This window comes from Schistocerca cancellata, chromosome 2 (genome assembly GCF_023864275.1).
Source record: "Schistocerca cancellata isolate TAMUIC-IGC-003103 chromosome 2, iqSchCanc2.1, whole genome shotgun sequence".
Taxonomy (NCBI): domain Eukaryota; kingdom Metazoa; phylum Arthropoda; class Insecta; order Orthoptera; family Acrididae; genus Schistocerca; species Schistocerca cancellata.
This window is the reverse complement of record NC_064627.1, coordinates 101,168,908-101,190,682: the sequence shown is the minus strand read 5'-3', so window position 1 is coordinate 101,190,682 and position 21,775 is coordinate 101,168,908. Positions and strand designations below refer to the sequence as shown.

Here is a 21,775-nt window from a genome sequence, read left to right as displayed (position 1 = left end):
CAGCTGCTCACGGTAACCACGGGACCACGACGCTCCTGGGCTCACATTCTCCTTGATGTTGCCTATGTTCGCATGGACTACTCAGTTTGTATATTTTATTAATTGTTTTCATAGTTCCACACAACTTCTTCCTGTTTTCTCGATTGATCTGTGTTCAGTTTTTCAAGGCCTATCCACTGTGCCAACTTATAACTAAATGTGAGGGGGGTGCGATGGGGAGGTTCCCTTGTAAGCAGATTGAGAGGGATGTAGGCTGCAGCACGTACTGGGAGATGAAGAAGCTTGCGCAGGGTAGAGTGGCATGGAGAACTGCATCAAACCAGTCTCAGGACTGAGGACCAGAGCAACAACAAATATTAGACGAAATGTTTTTTATATTTTTGGGAGAAAGAGAGAGATGAATTTAAAATAACGATAATCAGCTTCAAAAATTCCCTCTTGATTTGTTGGTTTTACGTATGTAGGCGAGAGCAAATAAAGATAAAGTAGTCTTCAAAACGTAAAATTAAAAGAAATTTTTTTCAGTTAAAACGTAAAGGAAAACTAACTCATAGTTTCTCATTTCGTATTCGATATTTTTCCGTCGCCAAATGATCTTCCACTGACTCTCGCTGATAGAAATTTGAGCAGAAGAACAATAAAGAAAATAAATTGCTTTTAGTACTCTAATATTTTGTCCAGAATCATCCATTATTTCTGACTGCAATCATACGTTATGGTATGGAATTTATGAGGCGTTGGACGTAACGGCTAGAAGAGGCTTCATGAAAGCAGTCCCATTGGGTGTCAGCTGTAGCCAATTGATTTCGTGGTCAGTTCTCTAACAGTGATCGTGCTACATCCGCCCTCATATTTTCATTTGGGTACATATCAGCAGCTCGTGGCGGCCAGTCCATGATGTTAATGTCCATGTTGGGCAGATGCTGCTGAACTAATGCGGACTTACGCACAGGTGAATGGTCTTCCTGTAGCGTGAACACTCCTTTACCATACAGCATTCTCACTGAAGGCAGCATCACGTTCTTCACTATTTGGGCATATTGCGTACTATCAAGGGTTCCCTTAATCCTAAGGAACATTACTGCTCCTCGCTCAGAAATTCAACACCCGCAGGAAAACGATAGCTGGCCACTTCCTGTCGTTGCTACATATTCTTCGCGATGTCTTGTCCCTCGAATCCAGTAAACTACTCTTGGGCCATCGTTGCTCGTGGAAAACGCCGTCCCGTCTGTGAAAATTACGATTTACCACGCCACATTCAGATGGAGCTCTGCGAATGCCAGCCAGTACAACTCATTTTCCACGATGAGTTCCTGTTGTATAGCGGATCTTCGTACGTGCAGCCCTGTTTCCCTCAGTCTTCGGCGAACTGTGTCACTTTTAAGTTGCCCTCTCACCGCAACTGGCTCACATTTAGGAAGGGAAGCAGTCGGCTCAGTGTCTTCCTGCTGTGGCCAGTGTCTTCCTGTCTGAGTCAGGAATTCCGCTGGTAGTGCCTCTTTTAACTTAAGTCTTCCACCATCTCTTCCCGGTAGTAGGCGCCACGCCATACCTCCTGCCAGCATCACTATTCGAAAACTTGCCTTCTTCAGTCAGAACGACGACTCTGTCTCGAACTGAAAACTCCTGATGAGCCACTGCAAAGGACTGCCCGAGATGTTACAACTGCTTGCCGCTCTTATGAGAACAGCGGTTTTTTTATTGCTTAAAAATGAAGATGACCAGTCACAACCGCAAGAAACTTCCTTTTTTTTTTCTTTTTAAATGGTGTTACCGGTTTCGGTCCGGTAGCTAATGTCCGTGGAGTCGTAGCGCCCGCTCCGTTCACCGCCACCGTATAACATCATGGTGGTAGGTCTGAGATGGTCTAAAACAGACCGAAACAGGTAACTTCTTAAAAAAGAAGTTCCTTGAAGTTGTGACTGTTCTTGTTCAGTTTTAAGTAATAAGGCGAAAAGTCGGTCTGACCGACCTCCTGTTGCAGTCGGAGCTAAGGCGGAAAGGCGGAGGTCGCTAGTTCAAATTTTGTCCAAGGTTGAACAGTCGTAACACGCATGTGTCCAACGTTGAATTCTTAAGCAACAGAAAAAGAACAGGTGTATCGGAAACAGCTACAGCAGACATATATGTAATGCATGTCAGGCTGTTGTTGGTTTGTCCTGAATACCATGCATTTACTGACTCCGGAATCCTGTCTGGGGACAGACTTTCGACTTTGCGATGTCCCATCCATCACACGGATCAATATTCAATCCACAGTTCCCAATGCAAAGACAACTTCTATTCCCATAGGCACCCCTGAGGTCAGTATAGCTTAAAATACGTGTTGCTGCCGTTAATAGTGGTCGTCTGAATGCAGGATACCTAAAAACTCATGAATGTGACAAATGTGTGACAGGTGTGGATGGTAAGACAATTCATCTGCATACTGCAGATGTTTGCCGAATCCTGCGCAGCTAGGCTTACGTTGAAGGACAGACCGTGTGGTCGAAGAAAATTTCTTTAAACGCCCTCGATATGGTCAGCGCGACAGGAGAGGTACATCAAGATCGGATCAACATCCTATGTCTCACATAAGTCGTGAACACCTTTGGCGACACCTCAGTTACCCATCTAGAATTAGCACCACGTGCATATTACAATTAAGTAGAAGTGAACGGTTCGAGCTGATCCCAGGGCATGAGTAATATTATCCACTGCTGTATACATTTGTTTTATCTACACAGGTGGAAAAAATCGCTACAAGAAGATAAAAGAAAGCAAGTATGCCCGTATCTACATCTGAAAGACGATATCTATTCAAATATCGCGCCAGTCGCATAAGAGTGGCGCCAGTAACGCAGCTATGAGGATGCAAATCAGGTTTCCTTTACATACAGGCTGCAATAGTCGTGAGCGTATGTATCCTTTGAGACTGGACGTGGTGAGGTGAAGTTAGTCAAGAATGCCTTTAAGGCGACAGAGAAGCCCTTATCAACACCTCATAGAGTTTGAACGAGGTCTGTAATAGGGCTACGAGAAGCTGGGTGTGTCTTCTGCAATGCGGCAGAAAGACTTGGCACGAATATAACTATTGTACATGATTGTTGGCAGTTGTCACGGGAATGAACGGTCACAAGAAGATCGGACTCCGTACGACCGCGTGGCACAAGGAAAAGGGACGACGTATGGCTCTGGCGCGCCGTACTGCATCTGCAGCAGCAATTTGAGCTGCAGATGGCATGACAGTGACACAACGATCTGTTACCAAGTGGTTACTTCAAGGACAGATCCGAGCCGAAGCCTTGTAGCGTGCATTCCACTGATCCCAAACGACCGTCATCTGCGACTTCAGTGGTGTCAAGCGAAAACTGATTCTAGGGCAGGAAGTAAGTCCGTTGTGTTTGCTGCTGAAAGCGGTTCTACCTCAGCGCCAGTGATGGTCGTGTGTTGGTTAGGAGGAGGCCAGCTGAGTGCCTGCAACCAACCTACCTGCGTTCTAGACACAACAGACCTACAGCTGAAGTTACTTTCTGGGCTGCAATTCCGTGTGATAGCAGGAGCACTCTCGTGGTTATCCCACGCACCCTGACTGCAGTTTTGTACGTTGGCCTGGTGATTAGACCTGTTGTGCTGTCATTAATGAACAACATTCCAGGGGATTTTCCAACAGGATAACGTTCACCCACATACGGCTGCTGTAACCCAACAGACTCTACAGAGCGTCGACATGTTGCCTTGCCCTACTCGATCAACAGATCTGTCTCCAGTCGAACATGTACGGGACATCATCGGACGACAAGTCAAGCGTAATCCACAAATAGCGTTGACCGTAACTGTATTGACTGACGAAGTGCAACAGGCATGGAACTCCATCGCACAAACTGACTTCCGGCAGGTGTACAACGCAATGCCTGCACGTAGGTATGCTTACATTCAAGATTCTGGCCGTTACATTGGTTATTAATGCGCCTGAATTTCACATTTGCAATGTCCTAATCTCGCACCAACATTTACACATCGTTACTCGTTCGCTCTTGTTCGAAGTGTTCCCTCGTAAGTTTGTTAGGAAATTGTAACCAATGCTTTAAACAGTTAGGGATAGTAAGTATTACGAGTAGGTTTACTAATTTATAACATTTATTACACGGAGTTGGTAATGCTTTTATGTTCCGTTCTATCTTTTAAGAATAGCTCTCCTAATGTTGCTTTTGTGGTCGGATATTTTCTCTGTCGCAAGATACCACATCTTTCGCGACTTTATCTACGTGAAGAAAAGTACGTATCTGAATTATAGCGAAGCCAATATGCAGTAAAGACAGCTATTTCACTTCTCGATTTCATAATCTTCCTACACATTTTTGCCATTCTTGCGAATTAGCACAAATGATAAAGAAGATGAGAGCATGTAACTTTCAGCTCTGCACCTTCAGTTTACCATTACATTCTTCTATCCCCTACGCCACGAGCAACAGGTGTGAGAACAGAGGATCTCAAATTAAATACCTTTCAGCAGTCAATTTTCAACCTTATTTTAAATGGAAAACAGTTTTAGCGTTTTATTACGCCACCTTCAGGCCCCTGACCGACGTGAAGGAAGAATCTACCTTGATTGTGTTCAAAACAGGGGCCAGCAATACTGGTATTAGTATATACAGGGTGTTTCAAAAATGACCGGTATATTTGAAACGGCATTAAAAAATTTACGAGCAGTGATAGAAATACACCGTTTGTTGCAATATGCTTGGGACAACAGTACATTTTCAGGCAGACAAACTTTCGAAATTACAATAGTTACAATTTTCAGCAACAGATGGCGCTGCAAGTGATGTGAAAGATATAGAAGACAATGCAGTCTGTGGGTGTGCCATTCTGTACGTCGTATTTCTGCTGTAAGCGTGTGCTGTTCACAACGTGCAAGTGTGCTGTAGACAACATGGTTTATTCCTTAGAACAGAGGATTTTTCTGGCGTTGGAATTCCACCGCCTAGAACACAGTGTTGTTGAAACAAGACGAAGTTTTCAACGGAGGTTTAATGTAACCAAAGGACCGAAAAGCGATACAATAAAGGATCTGTTTGAAAAATTTCAACGGACTGGGAACGTGACGGATGAACGTGCTGGAAAGGTAGGGCGACCGCGAACGGCAACCACAGAGGGCAATGCGCAGCTAGTGCAGCAGGTGACCCAACAGCGGCCTCGGGTTTCCGTTCGCCGTGTTGCAGCTGCGGTCCAAATGACGCCAACGTCCACGTATCGTCTCATGCGCCAGAGTTTACACCTCTATCCATACAAAATTCAAACGGGGCAAACCCTCAGCGCCGCTACCATTGCTGCACGAGAGACATTCGCTAACGATATAGTGCACAGGATTGATGACGGCGATATGCATGTGGGCAGCATTTGGTTTACTGACGAAGCTTATTTTTACCTGGACGGCTTCGTCAATAAACAGAACTGGCGCATAGGGGGAACCGAAAAGCCCCATGTTGCAGTCCCATCGTCCCTGCATCCTCAAAAAGTATTGGTCTGGGCCGCCATTTCTTCCAAAGGAATCATTGGCCCATTTTTCAGATCCGAAACGATTACCGCATCACGCTATCTGGACATTCTTCGTGAATTTGTGGCGGTACAAACTGCCTTAGACGACACTGCGAACACCTCGTGGTTTATGCAAGATGGTGCCCGGCCACATCGCACGGCCGACGTCTTTAATTTCCTGAATGAATATTTCGATGATCGTGTGATTGCTTTGGGCTATCCGAAACATACAAGAGGCGGCGTGGATTGGCCTCCCTATTCGCCAGACATGAACCCCTGTGACTTCTTTCTGTGGGGACACTTGAAAGACCAGGTGTACCGCCAGAATCCAGAAACAATTGAACAGCTGAAGCAGTACATCTCATCTGCATGTGAAGCCATTCCGCCAGACACGTTGTCAAAGGTTTCGGGTAATTTCATTCAGAGACTACGCCATATTATTGCTACGCATGGTGGATATGTGGAAAATATCGTAGAGTTTCCCAGACCGCAGCGCCATCTGTTGTTGCAAATTGTAACTACTGTAATTTCGAAAGTTTGTCTGCCTGAAAATGTACTGTTGTCCCAAGCATATTGCAACAAACGGTGTATTTCTATCGCTGCTCGTTTAGTTTTTATTGCCGTTTCAAATATACCGGTCATTTTTGAAACACCCTGTATGTGCTACAGTCATCTCTTCAACCATCACTTGCCGACTAGTGATGGTTCAAGAGATCACTGTAGCAAATGTCTACTAATACCAGTATTGTTGCCCCCCGTTTTGACCTCATCCGGGGTAGATTCTTCCTCCACGTCGATCAGGGGCCCCGAGGTGGCGTAATAAAAGGCTGAAACTGTTTGACAAGTAAAATAAGGTTGAAAATTGACGGCTGAAAGGTATTTAATTTGAGATCCTTTATCGAACAGCCGATTCCCACAACCATTTCTAAAAAGATAGACATACAGAGACTTGGTATGAGAATAGTCTCTTTGAACAAATGACTCCATATGCTCGTACAAGGTAATTTTGTGGCTTTAATCTTCGTTACAAAACGTGTGAAGTTATGATTTCAAGTTGCGAAAGTTTAGAAAATAATAAACTTTTTGGTAAAATTGGTTTTCCATTCTTAGTTAGCCTGTACAGTAGATAGTGAACATAAATACATTCTTAGGCGTTTTATAACACCTGTGCCGCATATTATTTAGCATCCAGGCTTTGCCACAGCGATTCGAACATTTAGGAAGGTCCATAATCTGTGTCGTAAAGTATGCAATCCTTAGCACGTGGGGCATAGGTGAAAACATTGTGAGCGTCGAATATCTCGTATTTTACTGAGTCAATGACTCGCTTCGTCTCTCCCTTCGTCTGGCCCTGTTTTCCTGGCCCTGTGATTATGCTGATATTGTCAAATGATCCGATTTTTCTGCCGTTTTTACAGTGGACCATTTTTTTTTACTTTTGAGCGTACATACGTGAATGTTTCTGTGGAAAAAACTGCACCAATATTCAGTCAGATCTAGCTAAGACTTCAATGTGGTCCAAATAATGGCAACGTGGCTTAAATGTTCAGAAGTGTCAATCTCTACACACAACGAAACGAACACCTGATGACTACAGAACCAGTTAGCAACAACTGGAATCAATCAAGTCAAACAAAATGAAGGTCGTTCATTGGAAAACGTCTTCAATGTCATTTGTCTTTACATGAGTTACGAGTCGCTGGTAAGCTGTGAAGACACTCTATACACTGGCGTAGTCTGCTTGGAATGCCACAATCTTTGGCTGCATAGCAAAACCTCATGTATACGCTATATACTGTAGACGTTTTCAGACCGATCAATTCTCTTTTAAGTGCGGTAGCGATTTGGACTGAGGAACAAAGAATACTTGCGTTTCCGCGCTGGGGTAATCACATCGCGTGGGCGTTACCTGCACTTTCCTTGGTTCAGATTCCGCGAGTTTCTCTAACGTTTAATTTCGATTGCGTTTCTATGCTTCAGCCTACAAGGGTTTGTGATGAAAATGTTACATGCTCGCGCACTTTAGCCTAATAGTCTGCTTATTTTCCAGGTTTATAGATGTGCTTTCATTGTGATCAAGGTTAAATCCGTTCTTCAAAGCCTTGACTTAGTTCCATGTTCAAAGAATAACATCGGTTTTTCACTAACTCATCCGTGAATATAGGCCATGGCCAACATTACTATTTAATACTATTATTTAGTGTTACTGCTGGGATCAGAAATTATAAGAGGCTCTTTTGTTCTAATTTGTTTTATGGTAATTGTGAGCTATGTGGTCCGATGGAGGATGTCTTTAATTTCATTGCTGATTAAATTGCTGATTTTCTAGAATATTAATCAGTAATTATTTAAAAATTTCTCTTCAATTGTTTTCCATCCCGAAGACATTTACAGTTTATTACGATTCCTTGGTTGGTTACGATGTGACCATTTATTCTTTGCCTAAGTTGTCGTGAACTCGAGCACTCTTAACTGAATGCCTTCTTTCTTCGGCGAAATCATAATTTTGATAAGCTGCTATTAGAAAATTACATAATTTTCTTTGTGGGTATATTACGGCGAACGTAAGATAGGTCTGAAGATCTTAGAACTTCGGGACATGTGCTGATGCTGAATATGTTGAGTGTTTTTTTTTATGATTAGTGCTTTTTGCACGTAGTTGTGAGGCTATACGAAATGACGTTTACACTTCCATAGCGATCATGCAGTGTGCTTTCCGGCTGTGTTAACAGATTTAGGTACGTTGGTCGCAGTCATGTACCCATTACGTAAACCTTGGTCAAGAACCGCTATATTTACCGTTGTGATATGGAAGTCCTTTCTGTCTTCAAATATTTCACAAAAAGCAGTGAGATCGCGTTAATATTCGTACATGGAACAAAATTCTTTGTAGATAGGAGATATTTTAACTGAAGTTATACCAGTTATGTACTTCGATTGCATCTAAAAAAGAATAGGATGATCTCAAAATACTTGGGTGTAACAAATTGTACGGATATTAAATGGAAAGTACACATAGTCTCAGGCGTAGATAAAGCCAGGGAAGACTTCGTTTGATTCCTAGGATACTAGGGAAAAGCAGGATACAGCAATCACTCTATACATCCTAGAACTTTGCCCGAGTGAGTGATAACAGTCCCAGATAGGACGTATGTGAAGGGACGGTCCTATGGTAACACGTTTGTTTGACCCACGGCAGAGTGTTGTAGAAACGTTGAAAAGACTAAACTGGCGGATACATGAAGCTAGACGCAGACTCTCTTATGAAGCCTACTTTCAGTGATTGAAGAAGCCGCTTTGTGAGGTATCGAGAACGCGAGACTAAATTGTTTAACTGCGCACAGAGGCGTTTCACTAATCATCCTTCCCACGCCCCGTATGTGAATTAAACGGGAAGCAGACATGCTAAATGTACCCTCTGCCATGCACACCACACTAGTTTGCAGAGTATAGTTGTGGATGTCGATACATCCCAGAAGAAATGCAATAATCAGAAGCTGTACCTTTCTTGCTTCGACAACTGACACTGCTTGACAAAAGAATTGAAACACCCAGAAGACAATGTCGAATGTCAGTGTAACTTCATACACGTATACACCATCGGTGGGTGTGTAAGTGACTAGAGCTGTACTTCTTTGTGCCTCCAGAGTGCATTAGTGTTCGTGTTCAGTATTGTTACCAGGCCTGGTAGCGCATATCAGGAACGTGAGTAGCACAGATGTCGACTGTTCACGGTGAAGGACACGGAGATGCCGCGTAATCGTGTGAGGCAGTGTTATCACCACCAAATATAATAGTAATGCTGTATGGCCAACAGCCTGGTGCAGGTCTTTGAACTTGATGCAGTTTCTGTGGCCGGCCGCAGTGGCCGAGCGGTTATAGGCGCTTTTGTCTGGAACCGCGCAACCGCTACGGTCGCAGGTTCGAATCCTGCCCCCGGCATGGATGTGTGTGATGTCCTTAGGTTAGTTAGATTTAAGTGGTTCTAAGTTCTAGGGGACTGATGACCTCAGATGTTAAGTCCCATAGTGCTCAGAGCCATTTTCAGTTTCGGTGACTTGCGCGTGTCTGAGCCAAAGGCATCTGTTGTACTCAGACTGCCACTCATCCAAGTACTAGCTGGGCCTGAGGTTGCTTAATTTCGGTAAGTGGGCGAGAACAGATTTTTCTACCGTGCCAAAGACGTTGGCATCAGCACGGGACAGAGTTGGAAAGAGGCCTTACTGCGGGTCTCCTTTTGGTCGTATAGTCTAATCATGCAATATCCAGGTTCTGGGGCATGTGGATGTGACAGTGACTGAGTGTTGATCTGGATGGGAGGGTGAAGGCAGACATTCTCGTCGTCCACGTGTCGGTCTAACACTACTGAACATCACAAGAGAAGATCATCGTATTGAGCGCCAAGTACATGTTAATCCATTCACATCTGTGACTGCCATCCGAGATGGATTCCCTGCAAAATTCTGTGTCATCTCGTGCAATTTGTTATAGCCTAGAAGCAGCCAGGCCAGGGAATTATCGTCCCTTGCGCAAGCTGCCATGACCACCACAACGTACTCCTATGATCAGCAAGATCTCCAGATCTGTCCCTGATACAGATGTGTGGGACTAGCTAGGACATCGTCGCAGTGCCAGTGTCCAGGATACCAAGCACCAGTTAAAACGGTTCTAGCCCAGCTCTCCTCAGCTGAGGGTACAACGGTTTTGTGATACCAGCAAATACTTTCGTACAGGCATCCAGGCCAGAGCAGGTACAACGTCATGCAGTATGTGGCCTTATACTGCAAACATCTTTGCAAATTTGACTCGATATTGTGAAAACTGAAATAACATTACATACCCTCTCAACCCGTGAAATTTCATTTCGTTTCCTGTTCCATTTTTCGATGCTCCACTCTTCATGTTATGCAGTGTATTTGAAATTCTAATCGTGTATAATCATACTCATCTACCTGGCATTCAGTACGAGGTGAGCGCTTCTTCCAAAATTTCTACTTGACATTCTTCAGCTGTCTTCCATCATGTGTTACTATCCATCAGACAGAACTCACTTTTTTATGCACCACGGCAAAGTAGCACGTACCACTTCCGGATGTAATCTCTGTACTCTACAGATAGACATGCAGTGGCATGAGTTCCCAATATGATGTCACTGAAAACGAGAACACCGTCTCCAAACTATATCGAGGTATCCCAGGTTTGACAAATGACGGAAATCACTCCAGCCTTCTCTGACTCTTCCGTGAACTGGATATGGTTTATATGACACTAGATACATCAAATCACGTGGAGCCTTTGTATGAGGGGAGGGTACTGGGCGGGTCGCACCTGAAGAGTTTTTTTTTTTTTTTTTTTTTTCAGAGGGATTCGGGCACTTCAAAGGCTGGATCGTGACCTTAGCGCTTGGTTTTAGCACTTGGTCAAGCTCCCATGAACTGCTGTTGAATGCTTCCCCTCCTCATCCCAATAATGTTCACTATTTTCATGAAATCTCTCTACAGTAGACACTCAACTCCTAACCTCGCCCTACTTTTGATTGTGGCTAGCTTCTCTTCTGTCAGCGACCCAGTTGCATGTATTATTGGTTCAAATGCCTCTGAGCACTATGGGTCTTAACATCTGTGGTTATCAGTCCCCTAGAACTTAGAACTACTTAAACCTAACTAACCTAAGGACATCACACACATCCATGCCCGAGGCAGGATTCGAACCTGCGACCGTAGCGGTCACACGGTTCCAGACTGAAGCGCCTAGAACCGCACGGCTACAGCGGCCGGCGCACGTATTATTAATCAGATGCATTGGCTATGCAACCTTGCTTTCTTAAGACTCACATTACGTGGGACAAACGCTCACAGTACGTGGTCAGGGGCATTGTAACCAAGGATTGTGCCCAAACAAATTGGTCAAAGCACACTGTGCCATGTGTGTTACTCGTTTTTGTATTATCCTACCACGGTTTAGTCGAAAACAAAGTCGCTATGATGCAATCAGTGTTTTTTCTTGGATCTACAATATCTCTTAACTTAGAACATGGCAAGAAAAACATAAATAAAATGAAATATTTTATCTATATTATCAAACACTGAGCTAGCAACACAAAACGCTTTTTACCGTTTCCTTATGTCAATAAATGCCACTGCACTGAATTTCATATCAATAAATGATAAGGTGCTTGATTGAATGACAGCAAGGATATTGTCCTCTTCACTTTCTCTTTTTGCTTCCTTATATTCAGCATAGCACGAGGAAAGATAAACTGGGCAGGAATTACGATACAGAATACTGTACGAAATACAAGACCTTGATCTGCATTGGCTTTCAAAAGTATTATTTGAAATTTCGGCCGTATATTGTATTGGAAACGTCTATTCTTCCCCAAAAATTATCCATTAACATGGTTCCTCTTATTTGTGTTACCTCGCATTAACTCCAAAGGTTTTACAGTTCAAGTGGATATGCTACAGAGACTCCTCGGCGAAACCCATTCTGGAGGAGAAGAGATGTTCTGAAGCCGTCGTGGTGTAAAAGTGGTGGAAGTCCCATCACACATGTACCACATATTCATGCAACGGACCAGACCACGGTCATCGGCAGAGATTTATCCAGGAGGGTACAAGATCCTAAAATTTCTATTTTTTGGTATAGCTTATTCAGGATTTTGATGATATGTCTTGACACAACAACTGATTTATTGTTAGTCGAAAGACTGATAGTTATCCTTCTAACATACTTCTGAAGGTAGATTACTCTGTAGCTTAAAAGGTAAACATGTTTCATTAATATATGCAAAGCACTTCATTCTGTATTATGAACGTGACTGTGAATGCCACCTTTTTCTAGGTAGGGATCTGAAATTATGTTCTCATACGATTAAAATCAGCGTATCAGTGAATTAACAAAATATGAACAGCAGATGTTTTAATTAATGAATAAATAGTGCTAAGTTCACAATAATAATTAAAAACCTGAAACTGAATTATCGGAACGATTGAGAAAATCAACGAAAATAACAAGCAAAATGCCACGTGATGTACTCGTTATTGTAGAGAAACAGGAAATGAAATTTAAATATCGACTATTCAATCCTGATGTTATTTGTAGGACATTGCATATAAAGGTTCACATCGCATCACGAGAATGGATGTGACTTGTATTTTTTTATGCCGACTGCCATAAACAGAGTTGGGCAGTGTCGTGCAATGTTTAACAATTCATGTTTGCTCTTGCTTTTTATTTGTGGCGGCGTCTAATCTCATTTTAACTTAAACAGCTTGATAAGTGGATAATGTGATCCCGAAAGTTGTGATGGTAAAAAAAATCACACATTTTGGCCAACTGGTTCGTAATATTCTCGGTACTAAATCAAAATTCTCTATCTCTCCATTAGGTCATTTACTCCAACAGATCACAAATTTTAGAGATAGGAAATGAAGATATTAAAAAAAGGAAAGAGAGTGAAAAAATATTCTCGTCCAAAGAAGTATATTGGTAACAAGTATAGGCTTTACGCTGAGAAAGACGTTTCTGAGGATGTGTTTCTGTTGTAGAACAGTGTGGGAAGGAAAAGAAAAGCGATAGAGATCCAGGGTTACAGAAGGAAGCTTCATATGAAGGCATCAGAGGACTACGGGAAACCATAGAAGAGATCTACGCTAGGGGAAGACTAATGTTAGAGTGTACATGTTAATTAACTAAGAACGTTGGATGTAGCTACTACTCTGAGATAAGGAGACTGGCACAAGAAAGAATCGTGGTGGGCCGCGTCAAACCAGTCAGAAGACCGAACATCCAAAGGAAAATCGTTCTGAGAAGGATTATTTTACTGTAAACAATGTAGGTAGTGGTTATATGGTAGAGCCCGTCGAAATTTGGGGCTGACGTGATCAATGGCCAGGACTACGACAATGTGTTGTAATCAGATGACTTCGTGTTCCACTATGGCTGTTTTATCCACGGACTCGAGCGGCACTTCTGGGTGAATGAGAAGTCGTATCTATCAGTTTTAGAGGTGTAGGGATGTATCAATGTAACAATGTAGTGCAGTAATACCTCGTCTTCCATTGTTCAGTTCCCTTGCTTCCCAGTGGTAATTGACAAAACTTTTCTGGAGAAGTTTCGAGGTCATATAGTGCCGCAACACCGCGTGCCTTCACCTTATGCGGAATACTGTAATCTCACATTTCACAAACGAGATTCACGAAAGGCTGTACTATCATATCCAGCTCAATGGACAGACAGACGTGGTCGACATGAAAGGCTTGCTCACAGCCAACACCTAACCCTCTGCGCCGGCCGATGTGGCCGTGCGGTTCTAGGCGCTTCAGACAGGAACCGCGTGACCGCTACGGTCGCAGGTTCGAATCCTGCCTCGGGCATGGATGCGTGTGCTGTCCTTAGGTTAGTTAGGTTTAAGTAGTTCTAAGTTCTAGGGGACTGATGACCTCAGAAGTTAAGCCCCATAGTGCTCAGAGCCGTTTGAACCTAACCCTCTGCGACATTTTCTTTTGTGAGTGGGGGAATAAAGTCCCTATAATTTCGGATCTGGCAGAGGGTACAACCATTTTATATCCCATCCTCGAAGATTATTTCTTATGCTACACACTTAATGGGTTTGCTAGAGGAAACATGTTCTTGGAGCATTCAAGGCTCACATCGTCTACCTGTATTACTGAGAGTTATTTAAGAAGTAATACTCAGTGGTATACATGAAAGTGATTGAGGCTATTAGATGATGTAACGGACACTTAAGGAGGGGCAGCTAAAGGTGCAATCTTCACCCAGTGGTTCAGCAGTGGTCCGGAACGTTTAAAGGATCCAGTGCACTGAGGACTTTTCTCCACAGTTTGGACCCTGAAGAAACTTTCAAACGCCAAGATCGCTAGAAAAGCATATATTAGATTTAAATAACCGGTTTCGGAAAGGCTATGTTGCCTTTTTCGGATCGTACGCTTTGTAACGTTACATCACATTTTTCACTATACTGCAAGTGATTTTGCACCACCAAAATCCACGGTGTTCGGAAATACGAGTTAGAGATCTCTAGGACTTGTAGAGGGAAGTGAGTACATAATATTTTGAATAGCAACCCGTGTAAGGAAATCTACCGATTCCGTGCTACAGCCGTTTGAAAATACGTTTGTTAGGTAGGAGTGCAGCAGGGTGGGGCATGGATACGTCGGATCGGCTTATGTCATCTGACGTCTATCCTACCTCTCTGACCTGGTTCGAACCTCATTCACGTGTCTGTGAGTGTTAGAGCAATGTGACTGAGCACATGTTTGTAGAATACATCGAAGTGATCCTTCTGAATGGCGAAGCTCACGTTAATGAAAGGGCTGTTCGTTGCCTTCAAGATCGTTCTCCACAACGTCCTACTCCGTCGTATACACTTTTCGCCACAATTACGTGACGGCGTCGAGAAATGGTACCTTTACAGTCAGCAGGGTTGCCTGTGGTCCTCCAAGGAGACGACGCACTCCCGCACTGGAAGAGGCCATACTGCATCGTGTTGAAGAGAACCCGTCAACGACGATACAAGCAATTTCTTTGGCTATTAATGAGTGAAGTTCTAAAACAAGTGATGTACTGGATCACGCTTAATCACTTACATGTAAAAGTGGTAGCGTTACCAACATATTTTCGAATAAGATTTTCACTCTGTAGCGGAGTGTGCGCTGATATGAAACTTTCTGACAGATTAAAACTGTGTGCCGGCCGAGACTCGAACTCGGGACCTTCGTCTTTCGCGGACAAGTGCTCTACCATCTGAGTTAGCCAAGCACGACTCACGACCCGACCTCACAGCTTCAATTCTGCCAGTACCTCGTCTCCTACCTTCCAAACTTCACAGAAGCTCTTCTGCGAACCTTGCAGAACTAGAACACTTGCCTGCGAAAGGCGACGGTCCCGAGTTCGAGTCTCGGTCTGGCACACAGTTTTAATCTAAGTTTAATATTTTCGAATGGTTGTAACACGGAAACCGTAATTGGCGGACGTGAGTTCCAATTCAAAGTATTATCTGCCCACTCCCCTCTACAAGTCCTAGAAATTGGGAGTTTCCGAACACCCTCTATACGTCAGTGTCGCGGAGTTTTCTAGAAATCGGCATCTCAAACGTGAAAGAAACACTACGTACACACATGATACTAATGCGCCGGCAACGAGGCTCACACACAATAGCTGACAAGGTCAGTAATGTACTTCTAGCTATGAAGGTGCTTACTGTCGGATTCCTAGGTCAACCTCGTCCTGGCGTACAGGGAAGAGGACAACCAGCAGCAAGTAGAGGAAGATGGCGGCGTTGGCGGTCGTGCAGAGCGCCACTGGGAAGACGACGGTGGTGTAGAGGGCGACGCCCTGCGGGTAGCACAGGAACTCCGTGGCGCTGTCCTGCCGCAGCGGGTAGCCCGCCTCCAGCCCTGAGGTCGCCACCAGCGCCACCACCGGCACCAGCGGAGACAGCCACGAACACGCCGAGCTCACCAGCACCACGTGTGGGAACAGCGCCTGTGCAAATCACCCAGCAGGGGTATTGTAACTCCTGCCTTTATTGAAGTTTGTGTACTGGGGTCAATCAAAATACGACTCTTATGAACATCTTTGATTTCAGCAGGTTGTTTTCTGAGCAGCTTATCACTCACCGCCTTTGTCTTTTGTCCACGCGTCACAAAAAAAAAAAAAAAAGAAATAAATAAAAAAAAATGGCTCTGAGCACTACGCGACTTAACTTCTAGGGTCATCAGTCGCCTAGAACTTAGAACTAATTAAACCTAACTAACCTAAGGACATCACACACATCCATGCCCGAGGCAGGATTCGAACCTGCGACCGTAGCGGTTGCTCGGCTCCAGACTGTACCGCCTAGAACCGCACGGCCACTCCGGCCGGCAAAACACACTGAAGCTTTTAGACTTAACCACTCCATGACAAATCGACGACAGCCAGCCACATGTACCTTTACGGAGACAGACTGACACCCACAACAGCCTAACTGTATTCCAAACAGAAAACCGCCGTAAAACCTTCATCTACCACAACACTTAGAAATAACTGTTACACAAAGAAAAATCTTCTGAAAACATGTTGAATCAACAAATAGAGTACAGCAGCCACAGTTTATTCGGTAATTTTAAAACTTTATTCTTTCCTAAAGGAACAAATACATTAATAGTGCAACCATTTGATGGCGAAATCTACAATTGACATATTCACACGTGCTCTGGCAGTTACCTCTCAGTATTAGTAAGTGTAACCTACTGCATATAACAAGGCGAAATCCCCATTAATGTATGAGTACAAAATAAATGATCATTGTTTGGAAGCTGTAACGTCAGTTAAGTATCTGGGTGTGACTACTCGAAATGATCTCAAATGGAATGATCAGATTACACAAGTAACGGGTAAGGCGAACTCTAGATTGCGGTTTATTGGTGGAATCCTGAAGCGATGCAGTCCTTCAACAAAGGAAATGGCTTACAATACGTTAGTTCGTCCAGTCTTGTTCGTTTGTATGGGACCCTTACCAGGTGGGTCTGATTCACGAAATTTAGAAGGTCCAAAGAAGAGCGGCAAGATTCGTGACTGGTACATTTAGCCATCGCGAGAGCGTTACAAATCTCAGAAAGTTTGAAGTGGGACACACTTGCAGATAGACGACGCGCTAAACGATAGGGGCTGCTCACTAAATTCCGAAATCCAATCTTCGCCAAGGATGTAGAGCACATATTATTACCACCAACCTTCAAATCGCGTAATGTTCGCCATTCAAAGATAAGGGAAATACGAGCTCGTACTGAAGCGTTCAGATAGTCGTTTTTCCCTCGCGCGATCCGTGAGTGGAACAGGGGGCGGGGGTGGGGTGGGGGGGAGGAGGGAGGAGGAGTATGACTTTGGCGCGAATTATGCCCTCCGCCACACACCGCTTGGTGGCTAGCGGAGTAGATATGTAGATGTAGATGCAGATACTCGTTTTGTAAACGGTATCCTGTATAACTAATAATAATGGCTTTGTACAGAGGATAGGCAAAATAATGTGAACAGTGGTAGTAACTGAATGGTTGTGTTTGATGGTCAACAGTGCAGGTAAAGCACGTGTCACGTTGGACTGTGCGCGTTCAGTACGGACTAGACATCAGTGCAGTTGGTTTACGAATAGTGCACACTTCGTATTTGCGTTCACAGGCCAAGGTCGACATGCAATGAAAGACCTAACAGAGTTCCAAAGAGGGCAGATTGCGGGGACCCAATTAGCTGGAGCATCAGTAACCAAGACAGCCAATTTACTGAATGTTTTGAGAGCAACTGTTTGAACAGTCATGACAGCCTACACGAAACATGGAAAGACATCATCATGTCAGCGAAATAGTGGGCTCATATCAGAACTAAATGACAGAGATCGACCTGCGCTAACACGAATTGTGTCAAAACAACACCTAACTACGGCTGTTGAAGTGATGAAGTGACTGCAGAGCTCAATAGCCGTCTTCGAGACCCCATATCTATCGACACTGTCCGCCGGGAACTCCATTAAGCGAATATTCATGGACGACCTGCTTTACCGAAACCATTAGTGACGATAACCAACGTAAAGAAACGTAAACATGGTGTCAGAGGCATACATCCTAGACGGCTGATCAGTGGAAACACGTCATATGGTCCGACGAGTCAACGTTTTTGTTATTTCAAACATCGAGTCAGGTTTACGTCTGGAGAGCCCCAAAAGAAACCTACAATCCTGATTGCTTGATTCTGCTCGTCCCATCATTACTCTCAAAGGCAGTGTAACAGTCAACGATTATGTGAACATTTTAGATGATCAGATGGACCCCATGATTCAAATGCTGTCCCCAACAATGATGCCATATTTTAGGACAATAATGCACCCATTCACACAGTCAGGACAGTACAATCGTGGTAGGAGGAGCATGCAACTAAACTGCAGCGTGTTCTCTGGCCAGCACAGTCACCGGACTTGAACATTATCGAACCCTTGTGGGCGGTATTGGAGAGCAGAGTCCGGAAAAGATTTCCGCCTCCCCAGTCTCTATAGGAGTTAGAAGAGGTTCTGATAGAAGAGTGGCATTACATTCCACTGGCACTATACAATCATCATATACCAGTATTCCAAGAAGAATAGCGGCTACTGTGTATTACGGGCAAATGAGGGTCCAACCCATTATTAATAAACTATTTTCAAGTAAGTAAAGTGTTCACATTATTTTGCGCGTCCCCTGTATCTTCTTTAATAACATCTGTGTATTTGTAGGGATGCAACATCATTACAGCTGAAATTCTTTGATATGTTTTGACTTATGTTTACATAATATGGTGTAGAATGATATGTGTATGTATGCACTGTATATAAACATGTTTACTCATACCGTGCTTCAAAACCATGAATCCACGACTGGAAATAGTAAGTTATTTTTCGATTCGTATTGGTTTTGTAAGCTTTTATTCACAGTGTGCCCCCTTTGTAATATACCATTGTAATCTTACCAGGACCAGGAAATGTGATGTGGACTGTCAAAGCAACTGAAGATTAGTCCCAATGCTTGAAATGTATCGTGCATTGGCATAAAATCAAGATTGTGACTGAAGACGGTTGTTCTTTATTTTACGAAAATATTGGCGCTCGCTGTATTGCAGTAGTTCGAGTAACGAAGATTTTTGTGAGGTAAGTGTTTCATGAAAGGTATAGGTTATTGTTAGTCAGGGCCATTCTTTTGTAGGGATTATTGAAAGTCAGATTACGTTGCGCTAAAATATTATGTGTCAGTTTAGTGTTGATCAGAATAAGTAGAGAGAGAAATGTCTGAGTATGTTCAGTTCTGCTCAGCTGTTTGAAAATCAAATAACGTAAGAGGTTTACCAGCAGAGTAATTATAAATTTTTCCTAAGGGGATGTTTCATATGTCGACCCTTAGCCGAGGATACCTCACTGGAATCTTCTGATTTTTTCTTGTAGTTGTGTAACTAGTGTAGTTTTGTTTATTGCTAGAGCGTGCCTGTAGAGAGAATTTCCTTTGTAGTTGTAGTTTACAAATTGACCTTAATAATGTTCAAAAGTCATCATATATATATATATATATATATATATATATATATATATATATCAGTTCATTATATCCATTATTACAAATTTACTCTTTCTGATGGACACACGTCCAAGGTCGTCCGCTCTCAAAATTCTGCCATCTCTCTCCCTAGATCCACCACTGCTGGCGGGTCACCTCCAACTGCGCAACGCTACGTGCTGTTCACATCCAACTGCCCAACACTACAATAGCAAATATTCCAACAATGCAAACCAGCCACAGACTGCACACAGCACAGTCAGTGATTTTCATACAGAGCGCTACGTGGCGTTACCAACATAAAAACCTAAACAGCCTACTTACAACTGACTCCAGCTTATGTGCTACATGAGTTGTTGACATGACTCTATTTGTTGTGCAGAACTGAATGTAGTGTGTGTGTGTTTTTTTTTCAAAATTTTGGGGAGTCCATTTTCAGAGAACCACTATATAATTCTTTGAAGAATATCATTTACTAACTCTTCTGTTGCTTTCTCTCTAAAGGGATTTATTATAACACTAGTATCGTCTGCAGAAAGTACCAATTTTTGTCGTTGAATGATAAGTGGAATGTCATTCACATATAAAGAAATGCGAGTGGACCCAAAATTGAACCCTGCGGACCTCTCTAATTTTTACCCCCAGTCACTAAAATTTTCTACCTTTCCAACATCGTCTGCTTTATTCAGCACAACCTTTTGCTTTCTGTTTATCAAGTATGATTCAAACCATCTGCGTGCAAAGTCATCAACTTCATAAAACTTGAGTTTTTCTAAAAAAGTATCATGGTCTACACACTCTAAGGCCTTAGAGAGATCAGAAAAATACCAAGTGGCAATATATTACGATTTAAGGAATGCACTGTTTTATGAGTGAATGTATAAACAGGATTCTCAGTTGAGAAACCTTTATGGAAACCAAACTGTGATGTGTTAATTGAATTGTTTCCACTTAAGTGTGTGACTACTCTGGAGAACACCATTTTTTTGCATCTTTTGGAGAAAGATGTCAGTTAGAAAATTCGACGACAGCTGTTTAAGTCTGTCTTGTCACCTTTCTTATTAAGCAGTTTAATAATTGCACATTTAAACCTGTCTGGAAAAATTCCCTGTGACAGCCATGCATTGCATGTATCACTAAGGACATTCTTAGTAAGTTAGAACAACTTTTCAGAATTCTGTTTGAAAGTCCATCAACCCCACAAGAGCGTTTGTTTTTAAGAATTTGTATAACTGTATTAATTTCAGCGAAGGATGCTAGTGCTACTTCTAGTTGCTGGAAGCTTTTGTGGAATGATATTTTAGTATATTTTCTTCTTCTTCATCTGGACCATTTAATTCTATATTTTATGTTACAGAATAGAGCCTCCAATCTCAACGTTCTTTGATGAGGTGTGAACTTCCAACAGCATGTTTCTTACTTGGGGTTCACCATGCTTGAACCACTTTCCATAGAAGTTGATGAGAGTAGCACATGTTCAGCCAGCCAGTCAGCTTCGCCGTTTCTGAGATGCTCACCCACGGACGCCGGGCCATAACCATCTGCTCTTTGTTGAAATCAGTGGAATTCCTCATCTGCGGTCCGTGTCATCGCTATAATGATTGCCTATTCCTCTTGCTACACTTATATACCTTCCTTATCATATGACCCTCCAGAATCGTCACCAGGTAGCATTCAGTCTCATCAATGTTGTTGTTGTGGTCTTCAGTCCTGAGACTGGTTTGATGCAGCTCTCCAAGCTACTCTATACTGTGCAAGCTTCTTCATCTCCCAGTACCTACTGCAACCTACATCCTTCTGAATCTGCTTGGTGTATTCATCTCTTGGTCTCCCTCTACGATTTTTACCCTCCACACTGCCCTCCAATACCAAATTGGTGATCCCTTGATGCCTCAGAACATGTCCTACCAACCGATCCCTTCTTCTAGTCAAGCTGTGCCACAAACTTCTCTTCTCTTCTCATTAGTGTAGAAGCCGTTTATTGGACTGCAGGGCGTGGCTGGATATTTCAGACTGTAGGAAGGATGGAAAATTTTGGTCTGACATTTCATTAGGAAAGGGACAATGCTAGGGATAGAAACTGGCAGTTTTGTTTTCTGATCACTGATATTAAGTAGTTTGGGGTAACTACGGAAAACCTCAATCTGGATGATTGGATGGAGTTCTTGGGTATGCAG

At 43.2% G+C, this 21,775-nt stretch overlaps 1 protein-coding gene across 1 annotated transcript in view; it reads right to left on the bottom strand.

Annotated features, from left to right (window-relative positions):
- Positions 1-21,775, bottom strand: part of LOC126161363 (uncharacterized) — a 249,699-nt gene that overhangs the window by 32,399 nt on the left and 195,525 nt on the right. Inside the window, exon 12 of the mRNA XM_049917133.1 lies at positions 15,746-16,029. Within this exon, the coding sequence (XP_049773090.1) occupies positions 15,746-16,029 (284 nt within the window). The remainder of the gene's footprint in view (positions 1-15,745; positions 16,030-21,775) is intronic.